Here is a 16330-nt window from a genome sequence, read left to right as displayed (position 1 = left end):
AACAGATCAACCAAATCATTTCTAATGGAGCAGTAATGAACTGAACTAGCTATACCCAGAAAAGAACTCTGGGAGATGACTAAAAACCATTACATTGAATTCCCCTAATCCCTATAGTTATGCACACCTGCATTTTTGATTTCCTTCACAAGCTAATTGTACAATAATTCAGAGTCTGATTCTTTTTGTACAGCAAAATAATGTTTTGGTCATGTATACTTATTGTGTATCTAAGTTATATTTTAATATATTTTAACATCTACTGGTCATCCTGACATTTAGGGGAGGGGGTGGGGGGGTAAGAGGTGAAAAATTGGAACAAGAGGTTTGGCAATTGTTAATGCTGTAAAGTTACCTATGTATATATCCTGTAAATAAAAGGCTATTAAATAAAATAAAAAAAAAAAAAAAAAAAAAAAAAGAACACTAGGGGCCTTCTTAGGTTTGCCTTATACTCCCTTGAAGTTATTTTCAGAACCACACTAATCTAAACAGTATGAGATAAAAGAATTCAGGACTAGCAGATAAAGCAAAGAAAGGGGGAGAAAGGAAAAAGGTAAAACAGGCAGAAGTCCCTGGGACTAACACAGTCCTAGCTATAGTGTATCCTCACACTGCACCTACACAGATGTATCACCTTGGATAAGGAAAAAACCCTAAGAATGGTACCCAATACATGAAAAAGGGGTAAGGTAAGGAAAGGCTTCCAGGTGTCTAGCTTCTAGCTCTCTCTAGAACTGACTTGGGCAATTATGTGGTGCAGTGGATAGAAAACTAGGCCTGGAGTCAAGATCTGTTCAATTTAGGACTCAGACATTTAACAGGTGAGTGATATTGGGCAAGTCATTTAATCCTTTTTGCCTCTGTTTCCTATATAAAATGAGCTGTAGAAGGAAATGACAACCCACTCTAGTATCTTTGCCAAGAAAACCTCCAATGGAGTCACAAAGAGTTATGCGGGATGAACAGCAACAAAGACTGACTTTCACCAAATGGGTTACAAGATGGACAAAGATGCTCTTTTCAGCACTAAGTGTTCTTAAATGGGAAATAATTGTGATCTAAGGACAAAAAATAATTTTTTTTTTCTAAAAAAAAAAAAAAGTAAATGCCCTTTTCAAATCCCGGGCTCTCTATAATGACAGAACAAAGTCATCTTTCTCTGGAAGTGAGGAAAATGAAAAAGGTTAATAATACCCTGCACCCACTTCGAAGGACTGGGTAACCTCATTCTCATTGAAGTTCTCCTAAATACTTCTGAATTGCTTCAACCCACCCTGTGCTGACCCTTGTCCTGGGCTTAAATAGAAACTGCGGGTTACTTCAGACTCTGGCCTGAGTCCAGACTTTAGATACTGAGCCAGTTTGTACTTGTTATGCTGACTCATTGCATAAATCATATTATGATAGTCTGTTTCTGAATAGCAAAGTTGATCATTGTCCCCTTTGATGATATAGCAAAATAAAGAACATATTTTCTTGACCATCACACTGATTTCAGCTTGCCACTAACAATTTCTGTCCTGAAGTTAAAGGGGATCAGTTAGTAAAGAGAAGTAGGACAAAGATGGAACATTTGCCAGAGGGGAATGGGAGAGCCTCAAAGTGAGTCTGGCTGCTCCTTTGATAACATGCCCTTTTCTGCTAGAATGACAGATGGTATCCTGCTCAGCCCTTTCGGCATTGCCTTAACATCTGGGGCCATCTACTCACTGGCAGATTTGGTATCAAAGGGAAATGAAATTACATTTATCCTCTGCTCCCTGATGGTGACAAGTAGATGGATATTTAGGAAACTCCCAATGTCCTGGCTCAGTAATACAGGTCTAGGGGAATGGGACAATGATATTCCCCTCCATGAGAAAATACCTGTGACAGATTTCCTCAGGCATAGAGAGCCAATTACTTGGTTATTCATTAAGGAGATGTTTTTGTTTCTTGAATCTCTTATCTTCTAAAATTATTATATATCCTCTTAATATTTCCTAGGTCCATCCTTACTCTTAGAACTCTCTTTCTTTTTGCTATATCAGGTAAATCAGATGTTACCATCCCTATCAATGTCATATATACATTAACCTTACAAAACTGTAAATATCAAGCCAAAATAGCTAACGACTCTGCTAAAGGAAAGCTTTATCAGGAGCCTTGTAGGGGATGCCATCAAATGGGTAAGAATACTATTCTTTTCAGAAGGCAGGTCGGATTGGGCCTTTGTTTCTGCAGCCAAAGAGCTTTCCTGCATAGTTGTCTGGGAGTCAAAATGCTGTTCGTGAGATCATTCTGATGTGGCAGTTTTAAGGCTTGAACTCGGCTACTAGAGTAATTCCAGCCTCTGCATGAACTTTCCAAACTAAATAAAAGCCAGTTGAAAATCAGCCTCCTGTGGATAGAGCACCAGCCCTGAAGTCAGGGGTACCCGAGTTCATATCTGGCCTCAAACACTTAATATTTCCTGGCTGTGTGACCCAATTGCCTCAGGAGGGGGAAAATCAGCCTCCTGTCCCTTCAAAACAAACTCCTCCATACTCTCATTCCTTCACCATGGAATGAGACTTGGGCCTTTTCCTGGAAAAATGAATCCATTTTTGAATATAAGAGTCAGCCTTAGGTTGAAAAGAAATGCACTCTCTGAGATCAAAGCCATTTCCTCCCAAGGGCTAGGTGTGGGTCAAGGATGATGATTTCAGATATTACACTGACAGTTCAAAACCACAGCAGAATGGGAAATTCTTTTTGGCACTAATGAGCCTGTAGGATTAAAATACCCAATGTAAAGATGTGCTAGTTCCTTGTATGGGTTCAGTTCTTTACTTTTTCCCACATCTGAGATAGGAAGGGGACAATTAGAATGTTACCATATTCTGGTGATTTTTGTGGCCAAGAGGTACTGATATGTGTAATGAAATATTGTAGACTGATTTCCCACCTAAGACTAGCCCAGCCTATAGCTCTGTTCTCTGTGTTTATATGTTAGGTTCTTGCTAGCATGCAAATCATTATTAGGAATGTGATGAAGACTGAAGGGTTTAGAAGTCTATTTTAAAGGTTTATAATATGGGGCAGCTAGGTGACACACTGGATAGAGCACCAGGCCCGAAGTCAGGAGAACCTGAGTTCAAATCTGCATCAGACACTTAACACGCTCTAGCTGTGTGACCCTGGGCAAGTCACTTAACCCCAAATGCCTCAGGGGGAAAAAAAGGCTCATGATATCTTAGTTGATGTCACATCATTCATATCAAACTCTCCCCATTCCTATGGTTGTTACATCTTCCATTTCAAATTCCATTTCCAATTCAAATTGAAGACCCATTCTGGATGACTGGAAACTACAGAACCCATTAAAACTAATTTTGAAATTCTAAGGGGGTTTTATTTCCAACAATTGCCCCTCTTTCTTGAAGTGAAAAGGTGGCCAAGGGATAGCTTCCTTCTTGCTCCTTGGAGCCACAACATCTGGAGGACCTGGTTTCAGAGTCTTGGTGAAATGCTCCAGTATCAATTTGCCAGACTTCTCCAACCTGCCCTACTTGTGCTACTGAACTGGCTGAGGCTTCTGAATGTCCACATTCTTCTCTTCATATTCTTCCCACGGCTCGAGTTTGGGACCAGGAATCATCATCGTCTGAAAGAACAAAAAGCAGACTTGTCCTGCATGCAACCACCCATGGCAAATACAAGACGGAATGCTACTTTTGGTCACCCCACTAGGTGGAGCCCCACACTGTGGCCTGAGAAGTCAAATTCAAATTAGGCATCCAACTAGGTTACCTTGGGGATGGGCTCTTTGGAAGGCGCCCAGGCAGGGACAATTTTGCCATGCATTCTCCAGGTCCCGTAAGGATTTGTTAAGTGTCTCTCAAATACCACATACTCCAACACATCCTTGGGCACATCTTCTTGTCCATACATCAACCGCCCAAAGCGGTCATAGATAGCCAGGGTCTGCAAGGATTCAAAGTTGCTCAGTTAGCCCAGGAAAGTTCTTTAAGAAAGGCCGGAGAAATGAGGAGGGACTGTCTTGGGACAATCTTTCTACTCTGTACAAATTTCATCAACTATCCCAGGATGTCACAGGTCAGTAGAGGGGGAGGCTCTCCATAGGTTCTGCCTGTGGTGCTGGCTAGAGAGGGAAGGCACAAAATACAGGGCTGAACCCCTCTAGAACCTTCAGAACCTGCTATTCTGTGAAGCTGTATAATGAGGGGGTGTGGGAGAAACAAGTGCCCTTACCTGGCGAGTGTGCATGCGGACAGTGACCTGGCCATATAAGTTGCCCTCGTTCACCATATTTGGACAACGAACATGAACTACCCTTGGTGGTTCCAGAGATTCCACAAAGCTCCAACGTACTGTCTTAAGTCTGAGATCCCACACCATTTCCTGTTTTAATAGAGAATTAAATTAGTTACTTTTCCTTTGATGGCAGCTAATACTACCCTACAGCCTCACATTTCTTACAACCCTGTACTCAACACTATCCTTTTCAGCCAAGTTTCCAACTGCCTCTCCCACCTTTTTCATATCTTCCTAAGTCTCTGTGTAAACCCTGAAAGAGCCTCCTACTACATCTTTCCTCTTATAGGAATAAGTTCAAAGTCCACCTCTTTCAGGAAACCTCTCCACACTGACCCAACCCATTTCTCCAGACTGTCAACATACTCAACCCAGCTTTTTCTCTCCATGTTCTTTTAGAATATGCTCATTACTGCCTATATTTCTATTAATTCTATAGTGACTCCCTTTGTTTTCCCAACCAGTACTCTTAAAGCAAAAATGCACAGTCTTGTAAGCAATGAGCATTTATGTATGTATAAGTAATTCTAGAGAAGGAAACATACCTATTTTATTATATAACTCAGGTATCCTGCACATTCAATAGCTTTGTGTCTAACTATAGCCTGAGACAGCACAATAGAGTGGGCAGAACACAGGCATACTAGTCAGGAAGACATAGATGTGAGTCCTGCCTTGTATAGGATGTCAGGATGTTTGACCCTGGAAAAATCACCGTTTCCTTATCTGTGAAATAGATAATAACAGCATCTATATCACAGTTATTCTGAGGATCAAATTAAGTAAATTAGGAAAAGTATTTTGCTATATATACACATGTGTCTAATATATGTATATGTCAAATATATGTGTGCTATGTAAATGTGAGTTATTATAACAAGCTCTTTACAAATCTATCAGCACTACATAAATATACAATATAATTATTTTTATTACTAAGAATAGCTTTATTTCTTTTCCAAAGCCCTCTTCAGAATCCCACTTTAAGTCACCAATGTCTAAATAAAAATGATGAAATATAGAAATACAAAATTTCCAATTTCCTTATGCCCTTGAAAATTATCTTTTCTACAAAACAAAAAACAGAGGTGATGCCTAAAATTGACTTGGTTCTAGCAAGGGAAAGGACCTACCGGGAAGCAGCGCTCAGTTGCCAGGGCATGAAGTCGATCATGGTCAGAGCTTAAGAAGAAAAGAAATATGTCACTGGCTTCGGCTTTCTGTACGATAGGTTTACAATGGCAATCATAAGGATCTGAAGCCAACTGGGCTACAAAATGAAATATCCTTTAAAAATCTGCGACCCAAAAGAAGAATAAAAGAGCTTTGAAATTTCAGGAGCATAGAAATTGATTTGTCATCATTTTAAGGTGATGAGCTTGTGAAGTTGAGCAAAATGTCTCATGGGGCAGGGGAGAGAAGTAGGGGTTTGTAGCTTATTTCTTCTAAAAGAAATGTCAACTGGCATAGCCAATGACATTGAAAGAAATTCACAGATTTCTAGTATGGCTTTGACTTGTATTCCCTTTAAAAAATCTTAAGTTTACTTCCATCTCTATTCCTAATAGCAAATAATGTAAGTCAAATATTTAAAATTGTTTCAGGAGAATTAATACCATCTCTATTTGCTTTGGAAATGAATATCATCCTCGGACTCACGTGTTAAGGCACTGATGAGCTTCAACAAAGATCTGCTGAGCTTTTTCTGGGAAAGTCTTGACTCGGAAATCAGCATCATATTCTCTCAATTTCCGAATTCTGGAGGTAAAAAAAGCATGAAAAGGTTGTTTTGTTTTGTTTTTTAAATTAAAGCTTTTTATTTTCAAAACACATGCATGGATAATTTTTCAACACTGACCATTCCAAAACCTTGTATTCCAAGCCCCCCTCCCCCTTTCCCCCATCCCCTACCCTAGATGGCAAGTAATCCAATATATGTTAAACCTGTTAAAAAATATATGGAAAACAACTTCTTAAAACACTATGCAAAATGCAGGGGAAAAATTATTTTTAATAGCTGTCATTTCAGTAGCACTTTAAAGTTTGCAAAGCACTTTACACACAAAATATCATTAGCTTCACAATAACCTCAGAAGGCAGATGACTATACAGGTATCATGACCTCTATTTTCCAGACAAGGAAACTGAGACTCAGAAATTTTAAATGATTTGTTCAGTATCACACAAGTAGTAAGCAGGGGCATATACAAAATTTTGATAGAAATCTTGTAGTAAAATCCTCTAAAATTATTATTTTAATGACTACCAGCAAACAACATAAAGTTTATTTAAAACAACGGGATATTTTAGGATTTCTTGCAACATAGTTTGAGAAATACTGATCTAGTAGAAGGATCACTGGCCTGGGAATGAGCAGACCCGGAGTCTAGTCCCAATTCGGCCACTAACCTTAACAAGTATCATCAGCTCTGTGAGCCTCAATTTCCTTTCCTACTTGAGTGTTGAACTAAGTGGTGATTAAGGTTTCTTCTAGTACTAATTCTGTTTCTACTTCCTAAAATGTAAGATTTAAGAGGATGATCCCAAATCCAAATGCAGAAATGCTTAAAAAGCTGAGATGCCAAGAATAAAAGCAGACAACATTGCTTTCTAGTAATCTCTAAAACTCGCTTCCAAGTGGTTCTGTTAAACTATGATGGGTTTGCCTAATCCAAATCATAAGAAACTAAGTATGCCTCCTTTGGGAACAAAATACTGACTGCTAAGGCAGGAAGCTGTGTCCAAGTTAAACCCCAGGAGCTCACATACTTACGCCAACTGTGAGATCACGCCCTGCTTGAGGTTCTCTGTTTTCTGCTTCAGGCCGGCCTTGGAGAGGGATGTTAGGCGAGCATCCCCCTCAGGAGGAATGTAAGCATCAAAAATCCCAGCTGTGAAGGGAAGGAAGAAAGGGATGTCTCAGTGAGGAGATGGAAGGAAGATACCCACAGGCCATAAATATCAGAAGTCTGGAGCCAACTATGCTGAAGAGACTGATGGCATGATGTGAAATTAACTTGGGCAGGGCAACTAGGTGGACAGTGGATAGAGTACCAGCCCTGAAGTCAGGAGGACCCGAGTTCAAATCTGGCCTCAGACATTTAACACTTCCAGGCTGTGTGACCCTGGGCAAGTCATGTAACCCCGATTGTCAACCCCAATTGCTTCAAGCAAGAGAAAAAAAAAAAGAAATTAACTTGGGTGATGTACACTCTAGAGAGGCAGGAAGATGAAGAGGTACTGTGTCCTTTGGGGAAAGAGTTTCAGCCTGGGCATCAGGAGGACCCAGCTGGGATCTTAATTCTTGTTCTGTGACACTGATAACATAACTTCACTTTTCTAGGCTTCAGTTTCCTTTTCTGGAAAAAGGGGAGTTTTATTTCCTCTCCTTTCTGCTCCTCAATGATGGGGTAAAAATAATCACAGTAAAAAAGAAAAGTGCTTAGGAAATAGCGCTTTATGTAAAGACTATAATGATAAAGCCTGAATGTATCTCAGGCAGACTAATCTTAATGGAAAAGTTCCCACTTCCAAGAAGATTCCTGGGGTCAGATATGGTTGGCAGTTTGGGTACCAAGATCCTTGCTCCTCACCTGAGCAAGTCACATAAATGGGACGTTCAAGACGTTCTTTGGGGATGATAATCCCTGCTTTACGAGCATAGTCCCGAAACTCCTTTTCGCTTCTGAATTTGGGCTCATTGTTACGGGGCACATAGCGCTTCTTGGTTCTTACTGGGATCACAGTGATGGACTGGGTCACTCGTGCTGGACAGGAGACTTCTAAATTCTAGGAGTAGGGGAAAAAAAAAAAAAGGACATGCTTTATCTCCTTGGGGAAAAAACTGCCTCTTGAACACCAGTGAGTTAGTTAAGAAACATTTGCCTGAGATTTTTTATTTCTATGAGCAGAATCTTGTGCTAACTGTCATGGTGCCAAATAAAAAGAGAAAATTTTTATCATAGGGAAGCTCGTAGTTCAACAGCAGTATCATAGGACAAAATTTTATCGTTTCTTTCCAGAGGAGCACAGCTATGTATTCTGTCATCAAGGCAGAAAAGTGTGACCATGCCATTTACTGCTCAAATGCTTTCAGAATTCTCTAGTGCCTAAAAAATAAAATAGGTACTTTTTGGCCTAGAATTAAAGTACTTCCAAGTCTGCCTCCTACCTGCCTTTTTCTGTATTATTCTATACTGTTCCCCTTTATTTCTTCTCTGGTCTAGTTTCTCCAATTTATCCTCTACCCAGATGCCCAATGATATTTCTAGTCTGACAATATCACAGTCCTGCTCAAGAAGCAACAGTGATGCCCCAATACCTGTAGGATAAAATTCAAAATCCTCAGTTTGCCAATTTAAATCCTTACTTGAACCTACTTTTCTGGGCTGCTTATAATTACTACTCCCTGTCTTCCATCCCGGCAGCAGTAGCTTTGCTGCCTGATATCCCCCCTTAGCTCTAAGACTACCACCCTCTTTCCAGTTCTAGAATTATCAAATTGATACTATCATTCATAATCGAAAGAAAAGTTTGTCGATTTACTCTCCATAAGGCTTCATCCACCCATTGTGTGAGTTGCTGAACAAAAATACTCTTTCCTGTCCACCTCTTTTCTTTATAAGGAGTAATTCCTTAAAGGAGATTGCACTTGACAGTAGTTTTCTGGCTGTTTCATGAACATGCTCCTCTCAGCTTTAAGAATTCCCTTTATCCCTCATGCCTAGAATGTTCTTCTTCCTCCATTTTGCCTATTGGAACCTCCTTACCTCCCTGGCTTCCTTTAAGTCCTAACTAAAATCCCATCTTGTACTGGAAGCCTTCCCCAACCCTTCTTAATCCTAATGTCCTTTTAATTTCTTTCTATTTATCCTGTTTGTTTTGTATATATTTGTTTGTAAATTGTCTCTCCCATTAGACTATAAGCTTTTTAAGGGGAGGGACTATCTTTTTTCTCTTTTTGTATCCCCAGTATTTAATCAGTGCTTAGCACGTTGTTGGTACTTGCTTAATAAATTTTTTTTTGATTGATTGTATTTGTATCGCCAAGGCTTAGTAGAGTGCTTAATATGTAATAAGGGCTTAATTTTTAAAATTAATTCATTTACACACATTAATTCATTAATATACTTCATCAAAATTGACCTTGCTTTTCCCTAAACATGATGGGTCCTCTGCAAGTTAAAGAACCACTTTCAATAGCCTTAAGTAAGCAAATAAGTATTTGCCATGGGTCAGGTATTATTTAAGCCTGGGGACTCAAATTCAAAACTAAGATAGACCCTCCCTTCTAAAACCTTTTTTTTTTTTTTTTTAAATTTGGACTCCCAGATTTAGCATAATGCCTGATCCATAGCAAGCACTTAATAAATGTTTGTTGCTTACCAAACTGGGCTACTACTTTTTAAAAACCATCCAGTTCTATTGCCAAAGTGTTTTCATCCAGTCTGTTCACTACTCCTGGCATGTACTTCCACATTCCTACCTTTTAAAAATTCTTCCTTTAAGATCCATTTGAAGTATTATTTCCTCCACAAAGTTGTCCCTAATCTCTTCTAAAGAAAGCTCAAATTTTCCTACAATCTTCGGTCAGTATCTTTTCTAACGTACTCTGTGTAGTTTTATTCCTCCCCCCCACCCCTCGCCCTCCCATCATATTTACTTGTATACACTCTTGGGCCAGGAAAAGGATATGCTATTTTTCATCCTTATATGGGGAGGACATAGCATAGAGAAGAGGCAGATACATAATTTCTCTTTGTGGAATTTAATTGAATACTTTCAGCTGAACAGCCTTCCTCCATTGGGTACTCCCTCAAAAATAACATAGTGAGCATATGTTCTAATTTTTTTGCTTTTATCAACAGTTTCTGCAAAGACACATTATTCATCAGTGTTACTGATCAAGCTGGAAAAGATCTTATATGACACTTGGTTGTTCCACATCCCTGATGAAGTCTACTCCATCCTACTGACCCGTTTGAGGTGATTAGAGGAACAGCTCTTTTCCTCAAGGAGCTTCAATTTTAACTGAAGAAGCAAAAGTATATACATATATTCATACAAAATATATACAAAGTCAGAGAAAGTACTTCAGAGGAGGGTGGTGGGATGGAAAAAGGCAAGGAAAAAGGGAGGAGGTAATCTTTGACATAGGCTTTGAGAGAAGCCAAGGTTTCTTTTGCATTAGTAAGAAGAGAGAGCCTTATGGGCATCAGGGACACCCTGTTCAAAGGTACAGATATGGGAGTTGGAATGCAATGTGTAAGGAAGAGCATCAACAATTTGGCTAAACCACAGAAAGTATGAAAAGGAGTAATATTTGCATTTTAAGTATGGGAAGGTAGGTTTTAATCTTGTTAAATAGGTTGCAAAGATCTGTGAATCCATACTCCACATCTTATTTATCCAACTCCTTATTTTATAAAGGAAGAAACTGAGACCCCAAAAGATTACATAATTCGACTTCTGGCTCTACAGGTTAGGAACTGTGAGCATCCCATTAGCTTATGAACCCAAAAGAGGTATGGGATTACTCAAGCTACAATCCTAAATCTTCTTCCGTCCCTCTTCTATGAAGGGAGAATGAAAAAGAGAGCAAATGCTGCTAACTTCCAAGTGTCAGGTAATCTAGCCTAGATTGCAGCAGCATAAGGATATCCAAATGGGGAGATAACAAGGTCCATCCACTGCTCTCAACCATCATTTCTGCTCACACCCTGCTTGTGGACACTTCAGGACTCTAAGCCTGTCTAAGTCCTCCAAGTCTGAGGAATAGCATTTCTCTTATCTATCTCCAATGACAGGAGGCTCTTAACAAAAACAAAAAGAATATATGCCCAGTCTATCACTGAGGGAACACCAAATAGAGGGATTTCTTACAATCACCGCATTACCACTTCTTACTAACTTACCACCTTAAGCGAGTAAATCTAAGAGCCCCTGAAAAAGCAGTCCCCCCTCCCCCAATCATTCAAGGGAGCGACTTGTGGAAATGAATGCCTCTGAATTGAGGCAGGAGCACAGCCCCTGGCTCAACAACAACTAGGACCCAGCAAAGAAAGTTCTTCTCCCAAAGACCTTGCACTGTGAGAAAGGTTCAACGTGGTCTTATCAATGAAATGCCAGTTTAAAAAAGCACAGGATTGATCACATCATTTCCTTGTTCCATTAACTCCAGTGACTTCATAAATCCACCAGAATCAAAAAACTCCTTTGGCTTTTAAAGTCCTTCATAACCCGGACCCTCTCCTACTTCTCTAATCTTCTTACACCTCACTGCCCTCCCCTTACTCCGGCTTTGTTGCTATTCTTCCAACACGGCTCTCCACCTCCCAAATCCTTGCGCTTGCCCCGGCTTGGGAATTTTCTCTCTTTTTAATCTCTCTCCTCAGGCCTCCTTCGCGTCTCCGCTAAACCCCGCTTCCGCAGGAAGCCCTCCTTTCCCTGCGCCCCTGGACGCGAGCGACGGCCAGCGAGATCGCGGCCTCTTTTGCTCGCACCCGTCCTTTGTACCTAGGTGTTTGCACCCCGTTGTGAGCCCCTTGAGGAGACCGGCGGGTGTTCACACGCTTGTGGGCTCGGGAAGGCACGTTACCAGCTGGCTTGCGACTCCCCCCGGGACCCTCGGACTTGCGGCCAGTACGTTCTCCCCCGTTAGGACAGGAAAGCACCGGGTGCCTGCCTTTTACATTTACATCCCCAAGGCTTGGAAAGTGCTTCATAAATGCTCGTTTATTCTACGGTTCCATCTCAGAGCCTCAGGCCGACCCAGAAGGAGAAGGGAGAGGAAGCCGCTCGGCAGCCGGCCCGGAGATTCTCCCCAGCCGGACCTCGCCTAAATATCACCCCGCCTCTCCCTCCTCCACGTCCCTATCCCAGCGCTACCCACCTGGCGAGAACACCAGCCCAGAGCCCGGGCCAGGGGGTAGAACCTTTGCCTTGTGGGGGCCGCCATGTTGGGCGCGCGAGGGCTGCCGGGAACGTGAGCGACTGTAGGGAGGGGGCGGGGAGCGCGCGCGCGCGCGCGCAGGGACGAAGGGGTGGGGCCTAGCCGGGGAGTGGAATTTTCCAGGGCGCGCGGCCAGTCTGCCCTCTCCCTTTTCCCCTTCCTTCCCTAGCGAGGGGCGGAGAATCCTCGGGCTCGCGCTCGTGAGCGGACGGGGGTGCCACGCGCCTGGGACTTTGCGGAGACAGGGAGCAGAGGCGATCCTGCGCTTGCGCCTAAGGCGTCCCAGCCCTGGGCACCTGGGAGGAGCCTGCTGCACCCTGCTTCTCCTCATCGCCCAGTACAGGGAGCGCCCGCGAGCCCGGGCAGAACCCTCCCCTTGCCAGCGACAGTAGAGTGCATGTAAGGCGCCGTGACCCCCCAACAGGGTAGGAACCCGGGGGGGACCTTCACTGCCTCGGGGCCGGATTTCTTGGGTTCTGAGGCCTAACCCTGACCCTAACACATAGTATGACCTCGCCCCCAGTCACTTTTCTTCCCCAGGTTTCAGGTTCATCCCCTGTAACCCAATCAAGGAGAAAAAATGCCTTCTCTGCCATCAAATATGGGGGATGAATGAGGTCATATTAATTACAGGTAAGTGCTTTGAGGTCCTTTAAAAAAAAGGGACTAACGATAAGAAAAGGAGTATTATTTTCTATACTGATTCGGAAATCCTTTGTTGACCTTGAGGTCAAGGGAACGTAAAAGCTCCCATGAGGCAGAATCCGTGGTCCTCCTATGTAGCCCAAACATCAAGCTCCCCAGCCTCATTTGCCCAGTTCTGCCCCTTCTTCCCCGGAAAGGGCTTACTGGGGGAGCCATTCCTGCATTCCCACATCTACAGATGTGGGCTCCTTTTCTCCCCTTTATTCTGCTTACTCCTAAACTGCCTTCCTTACCATCCTTTGATATTGTTCAATGAATGAAAACGCATTTTAAGCATAAACCTAGACCAAACAAAATTAGGAAAATCTAGCAAAACCAGATATTTGTTGAAAACCTGCTATGTATAAAGCACTTCATTAGGCTCTTAGGGATACAGAAGGCAATGCCTTTCTTCAAGGAACTTTTTCCTGGAACTTCTCCCCACCCACCCACCCCACCCCTTTTTTTTTTAAAAAAACATAGCATGTGTTGATTTACCTTCAATCTCCATAGTTCTTTTTCTGGATGCGGATGGCATGTTTTTATCCAAGTCTACTGGGATTTCTTTGGATCACTGCACCTTTCATAGTTGATCATAGTTGATCATCATACATTCTTGCTATTATTGTACCAAAAAGTATTTTTTTTTCTTGAGGCAATTGGATTTAAGTGCCCAGGGTCACATAGCCAGGAAGTGATATCCACTTTGCTGCTTAGCTGGCCCCTGTACAATATATTCTTGGTTCTGCTTGTTTTGCATCAGTTTATGTAAATATTTCCAGGCCTTTCTAAAATCAGCTTGTTCAGAATTTTTTATAGAACAATAATATTCCATTATCGTCGTATACCATAACATATTCAGCCATTCCCCAATTGATGGGTATGTACTCATTTTCCAATTCTTTGTTATCCCCAAAACAGTAGCTACAAATATTTTTGCACATGTGCAGCCTTTTCCCTCCTTTATGATTTCCTTGGAATACAGACCCAATAATGGCACTACTGGATCAAAGCATATGCAGTTTTATAGCCCTTTGGGCATAGTTCCAGATTGCTCTCCAGAATGGTTGAATCATTTCCTTCTTTTCCCCCCTGAGGCAATTGGGGTTAAGTGACTTGCCCAGGGTCACACAGCTAAGACATGAAGAGGCTGAGGTCAAATTTGAACTCCGGTCCTCCTGTCTTCAGAGCTGATGCTCTATCCATTGCACCACCTAGCTGCCCCTATGGTTAGATCATTTCCCAACTCTATTTTGGTATCTTCTGAAAAGCACTAAATGGTTTTTGAGCCAGAACAAATTTGAACTCATATGTTTACTAGCTGTGTGAACCTGGGCAAGTCACTAAATACTATTTGTTTCAGTTTCCTTATCTGTAAAAATGAGCTGGAGAAGGAAATGGCAAACCACTCCAGTATATTTGCCAAGAAAACCCCAAATAGTATGACTGAACAACATCTAAAATTCACTAGAAGTAAATCTTGAGTAATCCTCGTTGTACAACCTTACTTATCCATGTAGAAAATAGACAATTGTTACTGGTAACAGAGTGATTTTTATTGAGGAACTATCACTTTTGAGGATGTTTTCTAAAATGTCAGTTTCAGTTGTCACATTTCAGGGAAGTTTTTAGGCAAGAGTATTTGTTGGTAGTATGAGTAAGAGGAAAGGTGACCTTTGCCCTCAGGGAGGAAGAAAGGCTAGTTGAGTAACTAGGTGAAGAAAGAAAGATCCCGAAGGAACAGTTTTGCAATGTGAGTCCTAGCACATATTAGGTACCCAATAAACATTTCTTCAGCGAACTGGAAAGACCAAAGGAAAGTGCAAAAGATGGATTGTTGTCTCTTTTCAGACACAGATAGAAGAAATAAGTAGTTAAATAAATTATCACTGAGCTCCAATCCACAAGGGGCAACTGGGGATATCTGAGTCTTTGTCCTTTGTTAGTGGAAATGTAGTAGGTACTTTACTTCCAGACTTTGAACCACGGAAATGTGTACCTAGTTGAATTTGAGAAGGAAATCTCTCCTTAAAAATCAGGAAGCTTTGATATTAAATGACATGTAGTTTTAAAATGATAGGCTTGCCTTGTGTTTATACTACCCTCAAATAGTTGCTTGCTAGGCATCTGGAAGTGCTGAAGGAGGGCGTTATATCCAGCATAATCAGAGAATGTGCTCTTGTCCTCTCTGGCTACCTCAGCATGGCAGCTCCTATCCTGGTAGTTTCCTGGAAGTCATGCTGAAGTCCTGTTGTTGGATTTCTCCTCTTGCCCTCTTCCAGGTTGAGACTCTGAGACTGCCCTCCACCTTAGTGTCATGAAAGTAGATCCTAGAAGAGTCTTGACTTTCAGACTCAAAGCTTTAATTTTCCAGTAACAGTTTTGGAACTAGACTAATCTCTGAAAGGGCATTGTAGCTTCTGTAGTGATTAGCATACTGTAACACAACAATCAGGCAATAAGCATTTTTAGATACCCAACCATGAGTCTGGCACTGTTAATAACTGGGAATACATAAAAAAAGAGACAAAGACATTGCCTTTATGTTGGCGGAATGAATAGAGGAGGAGATATCTTCCTTTCTCACCAGATGGACCCCAGGTGTCCAGGGTTAATCTTTCCTTGCCTCCAGGCCCAAGCCCCCCCCCCCCTCCACTTTCACCCCAACTAATAAATCTAACAGTAATCCTAAAAGGGAATTTGAGGCTATTTGTGACTCTTCCCCCCATGATAAAAGGGGGGGGCAAAAGCTTACAGATCAGAGTAATCTGCTTGCAACCCACTTCCATTCTTGGGGATTACCATTGAAAGGGGAGGGAGGACTAGAATAAATCTGACAATTTAGGGTTAAGAACATGAGAAAGGACAACCAAGAGCTTTTGGACTCTGCAACATGGAGTTCTCACAAAACAAGGAATCATGTTTTCTCATGTCAGAATTCTCTATTCACTAAATAGTAAAAACTGAGTTTGATTAGATGTGACTGTAACACTTGGTAAGCTAGATACAGTGGTGTCAAACTCAAATAGAAACAATTCCCAGGCTCCATAGACTTTGAAAACCATAAATACATTATCTATGCTGAATTGTAGTTTTATTTATTTTGTTAAACATTTTCCAATTACATTTAAATTAGAAAGCACTTTGCCATATATGCTTCCTTTCAATCCTTGTACTAAAGAATAGAGAGTGGCTTGAAGGTAATTTCAAAGCCTTTATCCCCAAATAAATAATAATTCTCCTCCTCTTCCTTCTTCTCCATAATATTCTGAGAAGGTCCCCATTTCTTACATATATGTAGTGTGTGTGTGTGTGTGTGTATAAAGGCATTCTCTGCCTACTTCTGCTTATCAGCTCTTTCTCTGAAACTTCTCTGAAAATGCTCTGGATAGCCTG

General features: G+C 41.5%; 1 protein-coding gene across 1 annotated transcript; it reads right to left on the bottom strand.

Annotated features, from left to right (window-relative positions):
* Positions 1-3353: 3353 nt before the first annotated feature.
* Positions 3354-12304, bottom strand: MRPL45 (mitochondrial ribosomal protein L45). The gene is made up of 8 exons (XM_023502378.2): positions 12191-12304; positions 7893-8088; positions 7073-7190; positions 5959-6057; positions 5433-5481; positions 4237-4386; positions 3775-3948; positions 3354-3628 (listed from the first exon to the last, which is right to left on the bottom strand). Exons 1-8 carry the CDS (start codon positions 12254-12256, stop codon positions 3539-3541), a joined length of 942 nt encoding a protein of 313 aa, XP_023358146.1. The 5' UTR covers positions 12257-12304; the 3' UTR covers positions 3354-3538.
* Positions 12305-16330: the final 4026 nt, after the last annotated feature.

The sequence above is a fragment of the Sarcophilus harrisii genome, chromosome 4, assembly GCF_902635505.1.
Source record: "Sarcophilus harrisii chromosome 4, mSarHar1.11, whole genome shotgun sequence".
In the NCBI taxonomy this organism is placed as follows: domain Eukaryota; kingdom Metazoa; phylum Chordata; class Mammalia; order Dasyuromorphia; family Dasyuridae; genus Sarcophilus; species Sarcophilus harrisii.
Note: the sequence above shows the minus strand (reverse complement) of the source record. Positions and strands in the feature narration are given on the sequence as shown.

Bases quoted from the DNA above. Each gene is read 5' to 3' on its own strand.
- MRPL45 (XM_023502378.2), bottom strand. From the start codon at position 12,256: ATGGCGGCCCCCACAAGGCAAAGGTTCTACCCCCTGGCCCGGGCTCTG. The intron at 7,191-7,892 runs GTGAGGAGCAAG...TTCCCTTCACAG, and splicing joins CATTTATGTGACTTGCTCAG to CTGGGATTTTTGATGCTTAC. The intron at 3,949-4,236 runs GTAAGGGCACTT...GAATCCTTGCAG, and splicing joins TCCGCATGCACACTCGCCAG to ACCCTGGCTATCTATGACCG.